Source organism: Amphiprion ocellaris, chromosome 12 (assembly GCF_022539595.1).
Source record: "Amphiprion ocellaris isolate individual 3 ecotype Okinawa chromosome 12, ASM2253959v1, whole genome shotgun sequence".
Taxonomy (NCBI): Eukaryota; Metazoa; Chordata; class Actinopteri; family Pomacentridae; genus Amphiprion; species Amphiprion ocellaris.
Window position 1 is genome coordinate 3,212,259 of NC_072777.1, and position 12,663 is coordinate 3,224,921.

General features: G+C 39.2%; 1 protein-coding gene across 4 annotated transcripts in view; it reads right to left on the reverse strand.

The window, feature by feature from the left end:
* The window catches only part of fig4a (FIG4 phosphoinositide 5-phosphatase a), an 81,711-nt gene that overhangs the window by 54,979 nt on the left and 14,069 nt on the right, over positions 1-12,663 (reverse strand). For all 4 annotated transcript variants that reach the window (XM_055016145.1, XM_055016144.1, XM_055016147.1 and 1 more), the window contains 4 exons: positions 11,476-11,639; positions 7,703-7,831; positions 4,816-4,916; positions 4,169-4,331 (listed from right to left, as the gene is read on the reverse strand). In XM_055016145.1, coding sequence (XP_054872120.1) covers positions 4,169-4,331; positions 4,816-4,916; positions 7,703-7,831; positions 11,476-11,639 — 557 coding nt within the window. The remainder of the gene's footprint in view (positions 1-4,168; positions 4,332-4,815; positions 4,917-7,702; positions 7,832-11,475; positions 11,640-12,663) is intronic.

Here is a 12,663-nt window from a genome sequence, read left to right on the forward strand (position 1 = left end):
TAACACACGATCTCGCACTAACATGCTAAATGCAGGATTGATTAATCCAGTAAATGAAGAAGAAGAATCTGTCTGAACTAGTAATCTAAATGAAAAACAAGCTAACTGTCACTTAGTTTCCTTGTTAACTCAGTCGCTAAGGAGACCACTTAATCACAAGTTTCTATCTTTTGGAGCAGTTTATACTTTGACACAGCATAAAATTAGCTAAAACACTATAGTAGCTTCATCCAATCCATCCAAGCTTAAATCTACCATGAGGATGCTTAATACTGTAATGCGCCTCCACTGAAATGAACAGATTTAGATTTGTCTTTAATGCAGCAAGGTTGGAAATTGAGTCTTTGCCATTCTGTTTTTTTGACTTCTAATTCACTTTTATGTTCTATTTGTATGATTTCAATGTCTTAATGTCTATTTTTAAATTATCTTTATAAATAATTTCAAAGTTCTATGATGCATTACTTTCTTCCATTGTAAAGCACCTTGAATTGCCTTGTGTATGAACTATACTATACAAATAAACAACTAGATTTCCCCTGATGGAAATTTTCGCTTTCACTACATATTTGCAGAGAGGAAGACATAAGAGACAATAACATGTAATTGTCATGTGTAGTCCTTCACCAGCAGCAAACCTGAAGGGGTTTTACAAGGTGGGAACGCAAGATTTTGATTTTTCGTTTTCAGCATTTTGTACACCAGCGTTAAAAGGTTTGGAGTCACTCAGAAATGTCCTTATTCTTGAAAGAAAAACATTTTTTTCCAATGAAGATAACAATCAGAAATCCAGTCTAGACATTGTTGATGTAGTAAATGACTATTCTAGCTGGAAATGACTGATTTTTAATGTACACTACCGTTCAGAAGTTTGGGGTCGCTTAGAAATGTCCTTATTTTTTAAAGAAAAGCAGATTTTTTCAAGGAAGACAACATTAAATGAATCATAAATCCAGTCCAAACATTGTTAATGTGGTAAATGACTATTCTAGCTGGAAATGGCTGATTTTAATGGAATATCTCCATAGAGGTACAGAGGAACATTTCCAGCAACCATCACTCCTGTGTTCTAATGCTACATTGTGTTAGCTAATGGTGTTGAAAGGCTAATTGATGATTAGAAAACCCTTGTACAATTATGTTAGCGCATGAATAATAACATGAGTTTTGATGGAAACCATGAAATTGTCTGGGTGACCCCAAAACTTTGAACGGTAATGTAGATCAACTTTAACTGATATAGAGCAACTTCAACTAAAATGGAGCAACTTTAACTCATTGTGAACAACTTTAATTAATACAGAGCAACCTTAAGTCATTTTTGAGCAACTTTAAATAATGTAGAGCAACTTTAATTCATGTACACTACCGTTCAAAAGTTTGGGGTCACTTAGAAATGTCTTTCAGTTAACCATCACCATTGTTTGAAATGACACATTTATTGTAAACAAACACTTGAATTATATGATAGAACGTGTGTTGTAGCTGCTTGGGACCAGGGGAAGGATGCCTCTTCATGTTTCACTCAGTGACCCCTAGGCTGGGCGTAACACAGCCTCTATTCCTCTCTCGCTGTTCAGAATTTCATGTGTTCACTTCCATTTTCATTCTTCTATTCATTCCTTATTTTAAAACCACATTTATTGCCTCCATCTGCCACTCATGCAGAGCACCACACCTGCAGCCAAATTGGACTAGTGAAGCTGCAAGAGGACAGATTAGAGGAAATAGGTCACATCGTGCTGAAGTTCGGCTCGCCAAGCTGACAAAACAGACAAAACACTCGCAGTTTTCAACTTGTGTCTGCTACTATTTATACAGCATTTTCTCACTCAACTTCTGCTTCTTTCGTGAGGGAGATGAAGGCTTAAGTAGACTTCATGTGCCTCCATAATGACGACGGCGTTGAAGTAAAGCCACCTATTAAGGTCGTCTCCTTCACAACTGTGACATTTGCCTACTTGAGGTCAGTCATATACGTACTGCATATAGATCTGTTACATAATTACTTAGGTAACAATGGCTCTTGACAGTAATGGCAGAGACGGGTCCACAGGTGATGCACAGTGTAATATAAATGTACATTGCATGCTCTAACGCTTAGCTCAAACTGTCTCTTAGCGACGTAACTGACCCAGATTTGTCTAATAGCTGTCATTCTATGCAGCCGGCATCAAAATCAGATAAATATTACAATTGTCCTGAATGCGGGTTGATTTCCTGACAGATCTCCTAGCTGTAATTAGCTGTGAGCCTTTTTCATTTTTACAAAGTTCAAGGTGGTTGTAAAGAAAAGAACACTGAAATCCAACCAATGTGAATTTAATCAAACAACTCAGTCGTCCCTCTTGGCAAACAGTAACTTTTCAATTCACTCCTGATTGTTTTTCTCATCATAAGAAGGGCATATTAGGACTCATGGACCTTTTGGGAAATAAGCCTGTTCCTTATTTGACCTAGATAGAACCAACTGAAGCAGATGTCACAAAATGTCAAACTGTTCCTTTAACACAGATATGGGCGTATTGATATTTGAAGCAGGACCTAATTAGAATATTGCACACGAGAGACTATTGCAGACTCCACAAAGCAAAACAACATGAATGCTCATTGTTGTGTATAATTTCCTCAAATTTATGGTTGTGAATGACAGATAAGAAATCTTCAGAGGTGGAAAAAATCTAATCTAGAAGAGAAAATCTACCAATACCAAAGGCAAACTGTGTCAAAATAGATATACACACACAGTGAGAGATAAACTGATGGTGCCAGGTTTGGGCAACATTTGGGAAATGTCAGATAAGGACTGTCTCTAAGGATCAAAGTGGGAGCAGGATGATGAGGTAAGTTGATCCACAGAAGGATCTTAGGGACACGCTCAGTGTCTCGATCACACACAGGTAAATGTCATCTGAGGATGAAATAAAGGGCAAACCGGAGGGAAAAAAGATTAGGATTTAATGCAGGCATTGTACACATGCAAACAGCAGTGTATTCCTGTGCGCGCACACACACACACGCACACACACACACACACACACACACACACACACACACACACAGAAACACACAGAGCAGTCTGCAGTGTTATCAGTCTCAGGGAGCCGATCGCCTCCCTCTGGCCTCGGTCTGGTGTTTTCATCTTGCTCATAATGAGATGGGAGAATGGATACAAAGATGAAAGCCAAGAGGGGGTCGTCCTGGCTTCACCCACTTCTTTTTTTTTTTTACATTTTTTCTTCTTTGTATAAAACTGCTTTGGATTTTAATGCAGTTTTTCTAATTACATCCTTCCTCTGTCCAAACAAGATTATTTCTGGTCCTGGGCAGGGAAATGTGGATATTATTAAACAAATCTTTCAACAAAGCAGGTGAAGAGTCGTCTACACTACCAACTCTACATTATACAGTAATGTTCAAATGTTTAGGGTCACTTAGAAATGTCCTTATTTTTGAAAGAAAAGCAGTTTTTTTTCTATGAAGATAACATTAAATGAATCATAAATCCAGTGTAGACATTGTTAATGTGGTAAATGACTATTGTAGCTGGAAACAGCTGATTTTTAATGGAATATCTCCATAGAGGTACAGAGGAACATTTCCAGCAACCATCACTCCTGTGTTCTAATGCTTGAACTTGAACTCATTTAGAGCAACTCCAAATAATATGGAGCAACTTTAAGGAATATAGAGCAATTTTAACTATTATAGAGCAACTTTAACTGATACAGAGCAATCTTAAATAATATAGAGCAACTTCAACTCCTTTAGAGCAACTTTAACTATTATAGAGCAACTTTATCTCATTTAGAGCAACTTTAAATAGGACAGAACAACTTTACCTCCTTTAGTAGAGCAACTTTAACCAATGTAGAGCAACTTTAACTCCTTTAGAGTTACTCATTAAGACCAACTTTAACTTGTTTTGAGCAATTGTAACTAATATGGAGCAACTTTAATTCACGTACACTACCGTTCAAAAGTTTGGAGTCATGTAGAAACTTAGACCCCAAACTTGTGAACGATTGTCTAAATGTCATAGGACACCTAAAGCATCTGATGTAATATTAGGTTGATGTTAGACATCTCAGTTGAATATTTGTGATGCTGGACAACAAGAAAGCTGCTGATGTACAGAAAGATATGAGGTGTAAAACAGTGTTCTTACATCGTATTGGGGGTTTGGGCATCATGGTGGAAATGTCCTGGGACCAGTAGAGTGGGACCGAACCCCGCACTTGGACGTATGAGGAGTAACTCCCTGCTGTGAAAGACATAACTGAGGCATCATGGACAATCTGTTCAGTCTCTACCTCGTTAGCCACATCGCCCTTGGAAAAAAAACACACAAAGCACAAATAAAGAGGACAAGATTTAGAAAAACTAAAGTCTCTCCCAGCTGACTTAGGGTAAAGGCAGTGGACACCTGGGCAGGTCACCAGTCTATCACATAGACTCCAGCCCCCCCACAACCCTAATGAGGATTTAGTGGTGTATAGATAATGGATGGATGGATAGAACTGCACTGTGCAAACTCAATCTCAGGTTGAAGGTCATGCAATTCTGCTGAAAGATGGTTTCCCAAATGCTGCTTTCTGGGTCAATGAATGAACGATTGAATGAGGAAAATGTGTGTTTGTGAAGATTCTCCTTCCTCCCACCAAACACCCATGCAAACACTCATGCATAACCAAGAAAGAAGCAGTGGGTCACATTAACCCCCTGCTATAAAACTGAGTCATCTCAATCATCCTGGTGGCCCTCAGCCCTGCCTCCCCCATCTATTCTTCCATGTTGCCTTGGCAACAAATGTACCTCGCAGTTGGCTCCTCTTTTCAGGAAGCGTGTCCCGGCAAATTTGCTGGAGCGTCTGGCAATGAGAGTGATGTGAACTGGTCGGCCGTAGATTAGAAGCTCTGTATTTGGTGGGTTAAGGCGGAATAGCAATAAAAATAATACAGCACTGACAGCATGACACAACCATCTGTGTAAACACACACATTCACTACTATTAAAATACAAACAACTTTACTTTTTAACTTGTATTCTGTAGAGCATGTTGCTTCTTACACACTAGCCATGCACAGTGGCTCTTATCCATGAAAGTTTTTGGATTTTATATCTCAAACCAGCAAAAACTTATCAGAAAATATCATCATTATGAGTCTGACTCACCAATTATATGTAGATTGAGGGTATAAACCGACAAGTGGCCAACTGGTATCTACATGTGGCCATTTTTAAAATCATTTTCCTTGTTGAAAACAACAACCTCCATGCTAGCAAGCTATAGGGTGAGCCTTCTCAAGGTTTCGATATTGCAATAAAGCAGACTGACCAGTTTTTTTTCTAGTGAATTATCGATTTGGATGACAGTGCCCATCTCCCTCTGTGCAAATGTTCCAGTAAAACAACTCAACCATCATGAGGTTGAATGAAAACTGTTGCAGCATCCTTTTCTTAGGTCTGTCCAATTTTGATTGGTTTAAAGAAATACACACAGAGAGAGTTTTCCCCCTTCCCTTTAGCAGAATGATCATAAGGTGCAGTCAGACCATTCCACACAGCACTGTGTCAATGCTAGAGAATGGTCTGACCATGCAGAACTATTATTAGGAAAAAAGTCATTAAAGCATATCCTGTATGTTAGGCCATAATCTTGTATTTGAAAGATTATCCAAGAAATAAAGTATTACAGGAAAAATACATCTATCCATCCATTATATATACACCGCTTAATCCTCATTAGGGTCATGGGGGGCTGGAGTCTATCCCAGCTGACTGAAGGTGAAGGCAGGAGACACCTGGACAGGTAACAGTTTATCACAGAGCTACACGTAGAGACAAACAATCACACTCACATTCACACCTACAGACAATTTAGAATCACCAGTTAACCTCAGTATGTTTGTGGACAGTAGGAAGAACCTGGAGAAAACCCACACATGCAAAGGGAGAACATGGAAACTCCATGCAGAAAGATTCCAGGAAGGCGGGAAACGAACCAGGGATCTTCTACTGCAAGGCAACAGTGCTAACCACTGTGCAGCCCAGGGAAAAAATACAATATTTACATTAAAAAATGTGAAAAGAAAACACAAAACATGAAAAGGATCTGTAATTATCAGGTTTGTGAAATTTTTAATAATCAGATTCATCACAGTGCCATGCTAATATTTCTCAAAAAAAAAAAAAAAAAAAAAGCACAAACATTTTGGACATAATGGGCTGCATAGTGGCTTGATGGTTAGCGGGATCTTTCTTCACAGAGTTTCCATGTTCTCCCTGTGCATGTGTGGGTTTTCTCCAGGTTCTCCGGCTTCACCCCACAGTCCAAAAACATGCTGAAGTTAACTGGCAATTCTAAATTTTCTGTAGGTGTGAATGTGAGTGTCTGTATAAGTATCCCTGTGATAGACTGTTACCTGTCCAGGTGTCCCCTGCCTTCACCCTCAGTCAGCTAGGATAGACTCCAGCGACCCTAATGAGGATTAAGCAGTGTATAGATGATGGATGGATGGATTTTGGCCATAGCTGAGCAAGCCACTGAATAAAAAGTTCTTAGTTTCAGATTTGCGGAACATTTCCACAGGGGCCATCATCTTTTATTTCTTTTTACTGACTGTACTTTAACTTGTATTCTGTGGCATCTTCCCAACTGCACCTCATTTTTGCATTTGGCTCAATCAGCTGAATCTTCTTTATTCTGTTTTGCAACGATCAACCCTCTCGAGCTCTCAGTAAATTAGCACTAAAGGCCAAACAGTTTCCAGGAATTGTCTAAACTCAAAGCGCCCACACACTGCCTGATAGAGAAGACAGTGTTGGAGGCAGCGCTAACCGTTAGTGAACCTTAGCTTATCAGCCTGCTGCATTTTACACAGGCATCAGACACACACTCTTCTGACCGATTAATGAAAAGGAAACAAGTTTTACACCGCAGTATGGGATTTTTTGCAAAGGAGACATGATGGTGAGCAACTGAAATCTGAACTTAAGGCAGACTAACCCTCAGAAATTTGACTTTTCACTCAGGGCTGGAGAAACCTAAAGCCCATCTGCAGTGGTAACTAACGCATCAATACAACACAAGCTCTTTAAAAATCCAGAGAATAACATTAATGTCGAGTTAATTCCCTGGAAAACCCACAGCAGCACTGAAATAAAAGGCAGAGAGAACTCTAAAAAAAAGATTTATCTAAGTATACAAAACACTGAGCTTGTGTTCGTTCCCAAAGAAACCCTTTGTACCTCATCTGATTAAATATGCACAGGGAGCTTTTTCCCTGCAGATAACAGATGGAGAGATTATGCAAGTGCCATTGTTTACATACCTGATAAACATTGCTTAATGCCATGATACTTGTTTTGCTAAAGCCCGGACAACAAACACAAACTGCTCCTGCAGTTCGGTGGTGAATCACTCTGTTCTCCCTCACAGTGTAATCCACGTGCTCTGATGAAGGCTGAACACAGTCGCAAGTTATTACAAGTGATGCTGAGGCTGAGAGACGAGGAGTGTCGACAAAGGACAGAAATGTGAGGGATACATGTGTGTCTCCTAGTACTGCATGATCAAATTAAGTTAATCATGATGCATGGACATGGTGTCATGCAGTTCGTATGGCATGTGCTTTTAATTAGGCATAATTTGCAAGTCTCTTTTAAAAAAACATAGCAACAAGTGTATCTCAAAGGATACTGGACTGGCCACAGAAGCCATGGATTATATACATGAGCCAATCATGATGCACGATGTCCTTGACACGCTCCAGCAGCTTCCCGTTCCACACGTACTTGTAGTACGGTTCAGTCTGGAGGCCGTAAACCACTGTGGTGGAAAAAGAGGAACAGATAAAACCTCTGGGTCATTTCACTAACCTGGAATCAGTCCAAATGATCAGTTAGAAAGTAGCAAATGGAAAAGGTAAAATTAGCTGAGGTGACAGGGTGTGCAGGAAGAGCTTATTTAGAAACAAAAATTAAATCGCCCCAACTGGAATTACGGTTACTGTGCTACAATGCACGTCATGAATGACTAAACTCATCAGTCAAGGCAAGCCATAGTATCTTGTTTCATTAATTTTCCAAAGGACTTCAGCGAGATGAAGAGAAACCTGCAGTAGAACAGACTGTAGAACAGGGTTGTCAAACTCAGTATAGTTCAGGTTCCACATTCAGCCCAATCTGATCTCAAGTGGGCCGGACCAGTAAAACCACAGCATAATAACTTATAAATAACCACAATTCCACATTTTTCCTTTGTTTTAGTGCAAAAATGTACATTCTGAAAATGTTCGGTTAATGAAATATCTTTTTACAAAACATCATGAACAACCTGAAATTTCTTAAGAAAAATAAATTCATTTTCAGCAACATTATTCCTCAGTTTATCATTTACTCATTACAACTTCCAGATCACAGAGTGTCTACAAAGGAACAAAACATTTAGTCACAGCTATCTGGAACTGAACCATAGAGGATTTTACTTTATGATCAAAATGACAAAAGCCAGACAAAAAAAAGACAAAAAAAACAACAAAAGCAAGACAAAAATGAGACACAAAATGACAAAAATGAGAAATAAAATGACAACAAATGAGACAAACGACATGAAACAAAACAAAAAAAGAGACAAAAATCTGCTAAAAAGTAACAGTGACAAAAAATTGACAAAAATGAGAAAAATTACACAAATGAGACAAAAAAATGACAAAAAAAGAAATAAAACACCAAAAAAAAGACAAACAACACAAACAAAACAAAAAAACACAAATCAACGAACAACACACAAAGCAATGAATAAAGCAAAACACAAAACAACAAAAATAGGACAAAAAACACAAGCGAGACAAACAGAAAACACAAAATGATAAAAAAAGAAACAAAATGACAAAAACATGAGACAAATGACAAAAGTTAGACAAAAAAATGACAAAAACAAGACGAAGTATTACAAAAATGAGACACAAAAGGACAAAAGAACAATCTCGTATTTTACTTTATGATCAAAACAACTTGTCATGATCTAGAAATGATTTTACATTTATAGTTTTACAAATTTACAATCTGTAGTAAATGTCTTCTCTGGAACTTTTACACTTTACAAAATCGGGCCGGATTGGACCCTCTGGAGGACCGGTTTTGGCCCACGGGCCGCATGTTTGACACCACTGCTGTAGAAACTAGGGATGTGACGATGCATCGCGAGACAGTTTAAAATTGATACAAATGTGTGACGATTCAAATCGGCTGAGATGAAAAACGAATCGCGATGCCCTTTTTAAACAGCGGAGGGCGTAATCTACTTTTGAGTTCAGGTGTTCGACGTCGTACGTCACTGTCAGGTATTCAGACGGAACGAGAAACATGGTGGATTTTGAAATCGAGGATGCACAGACCAGCTTCAAGTCAGATGTGTGGCAGCATTTTGGTTTCCTTGTGTCCAAACATGAAAAAGGGCGAGATTTTGTTTATTTCTATTATTCATTTAGTTATTTCGATGTGGGATACGGTGTGAAAATCTATTTTTTTTTTACTTATTTTTTGTTGTTTATGATAAAATATAATTTCAGTTGCACTTTTAAGAGGACAGTATTGCACAGCTTACCCTACCTCAGAGAAATAAGAAGGGATTCTCTTTGTTTTGTTAAAGATAAGAGAAAATATAATTTGTAGTTTTTACATATCTAAATATGTGTTTTTAAACATCATTCATTGCATAGTTTGTGTTTTGTTACACCCTACCTCAGAAATGTGTTTCTTCTCTGAGAAATAATTAAATAAATCTTTTTCAGTCATAATTTGTCTGCAAGCTCATTCTGTTTAAAAATCGTGAGAAAAATGTATTGTTAACCAAGTACTGAAAATCGTATCAAATCTTGAGTTGAGTGTATCGTTACATCCCTAGTAGAAACTACACTTAGTTGTAGAATTAATGGAAAAAACATCCACTCCACAAACACGGTCGCGAATTTTCCGACGACACCACTGTAGTCAGTGTCATATCGGACAGTGAGGAGAGCCACTACAGAGAGGAGATCCAGCACCTTATCCAGTGGTGTTCAGATAACAACCTTGTTCTAAACACCAGTAAGACCAAGAAGGTCATGGTGGACTACAGGAGGTCCAGGAAGGACAGAGCAGCTCCTCTCCTCATTCAAGGGGAAGCGGTCGAGCGTGTTGACAACATCAAGTTCCTGGGTGTCCACATTAGATCTGACCTGACCTGGTCTCTGAACACAGCTCAGCTAGTGAAGAAGGCTCAACAAAGACTCTTCTTCCTCAGGAAGCTGAAACGTGCTGCTCTCTTCCATCAACTCCTGGCAAACTTCTACAGAGCCACAATAGAAAGCATCCTCTGTCTCCGTGCAACAGTGTGGTGCAGCAGCTGCACAGCTCAGGACAGAAAGGACTTATCCCAGGTGGTGAAAACAGCACAGGGGATTGTGGGAAGTCCTCTTCCAGACCTAGAATCATTATACCGGGTCCAGAGGAAGGCCCGACATATCGCTGCCAACCCCACCCACCCGGGAAATGGACTGTTTGTTCCACTTTCCTCTAACGATACAGAAACATAAAAACTCTAACTTTCAGATTGAAAATGTGTTTTTTCTCCAGAGCTGTCCATCCATTCCCCCCCCACTGCTACACAAACAGACTCACTATGTGCAAAAAAGAACGGAGTCTTGCACTGGACTGCACTTCATCACCCATCCTACTGCTCATTTGCACTAATTCTGTTGACATATTTATATCTTTTGGGGATTTTTTATTGTATTTGTGTACAGTGTGCCTTTTTTTATTTTTTTTAATCGATAGCTGGGAGTCACCAGCCGAAAACATAATTCCAACAAAGAGTCTTGATCCTTTTCATGTTTCCACCTCTGTGTTGACTTGATGCTTCTGACCACGCAGGTTTTCTACCATCAGATCCTTATAGATTGCAGGTGAAGTCATGTGAAAATGTTGCAGTCGTTTTCTCCATATCTCATGTGTTATTTTTCCAATTTATCCATCGGAGCTAGATTAGGTGATTATTTTTTATCTCTGACATGAACCTCAGTCTTGTTTATTGCCTGTTTTTCTTGATTTTTCTCTCAGTTCTATGATCCAACCTGCTGCTGGTCTTGCTGCCTCTGTTCTCAGTCAAGCAAAAGCTACCTGATGTCATGAACAAACACCCATATTAATGAGTTGGAATTCTGGGAAACCAATTAGATATTCCACACGGCTAAATAAGGCGGCAGCTGATTCCTTTAAGGAGAGAGAAAAAAACCTCGAGCTTCCTAAGAATAAAGCTTCGTCTTCTCCTCTTTCCTTGCTCATCTTGATCCTCACAGCAACCATGACCAGGACTCCTCCTCTCTATTGAAAGTCAAGTATGGTGCTCCTGCAGAGTAGTCTGACGAGATGTTTTCCACCCAGGAAATTCAACAAAAGAAACAGAAGGAACATGGATTAGCTTCTGCTCACCTTGTGTAGGTAAACCCTCATCTTCAAAGATGTCAAAGCTATCCTGCTTGCTCTGCGTATGAACCTCTTCTTCACCAGAGGAAGCTGCTGATGACCACAGTTCATAAGGTCTCTGCAGCAGAGTCAGGTTGTACTGCAGCGAGTGGCTCAGGTCATAGCTATAGCTGCAGGGAGGGTACAAAGGCAGCGTCATACAAAACAAGTAAAGGCCACACTGCCTCATAACGCATCTAAGGCAACTACATGAATAGAGATGCAAACAGTTTTTCTGCATGTTATACACTCAGAAACATCAAGTGTATTTCATGTCAGACGAGGCTAAAATGGCACCAGAAAGTGCTAAACTAAACATGCATCATCTAAAATGGCCATGAAAAATGAAACCTTGTAGACATTTTTTTTCCCTCACAGTTAAAGTATGCTTTCATATTTTATACTGCAAGAACTGTGATAAAAACTTCAGGCTGAGTGCAGACTTCTAGTGACGACCAAGGGCACACGTGGAGGTAAGCTAAAGCCACGTTTAGACATTAGCACGAATCATCCGAACGGTGCATCACCACACATGTTCAGCCTTGTGTTGTGTGACATCTGGAAATCAAATTTACCAATATATAAAAAAAAAAAAAACAACATTAAGTGAACACTGTCAGCACATGTGTACATAAACAATCATGGGTTCATCTGTCTGACTTTTTCATAGTAGTTTAGCTAAAAAATAGGATGAAAACATTCAAAATTAGAAAAGCACTCAGAGCACAGTACTCCACCAAGGCTGTTCATTTCCCCATATGACATTGTCAGAAATGCAGCATTTTTTTAGTTAGAAATGCAGCATTTGTTTATTAGTTACTGATGATCAGAAATAAACATAGAATGTGTCCATTTAATATAGATGTACCCACAAACAAAATGACTTTATGCTGAGCACAGGTGTGTGTTCTGCATGTGTATGTTATGTACGGATACCGAATCGTTTGACCTAAACATGTAGTGGGAATTGATGGGACTCAGAAACACCCCCACAATTTAATCAGTTGTTCCTTGTATCATTTCTGATGGATAAGTCCTGATAAGTCCACAGCGGTGGATTTGTAGTAGGATCACAATCATGTGATCATCAGCAGGCAGCTGACGTAGCGTTCGCTTGTTGTCATAGTTACAGTGACGTCGTGCCACTATCTCGCA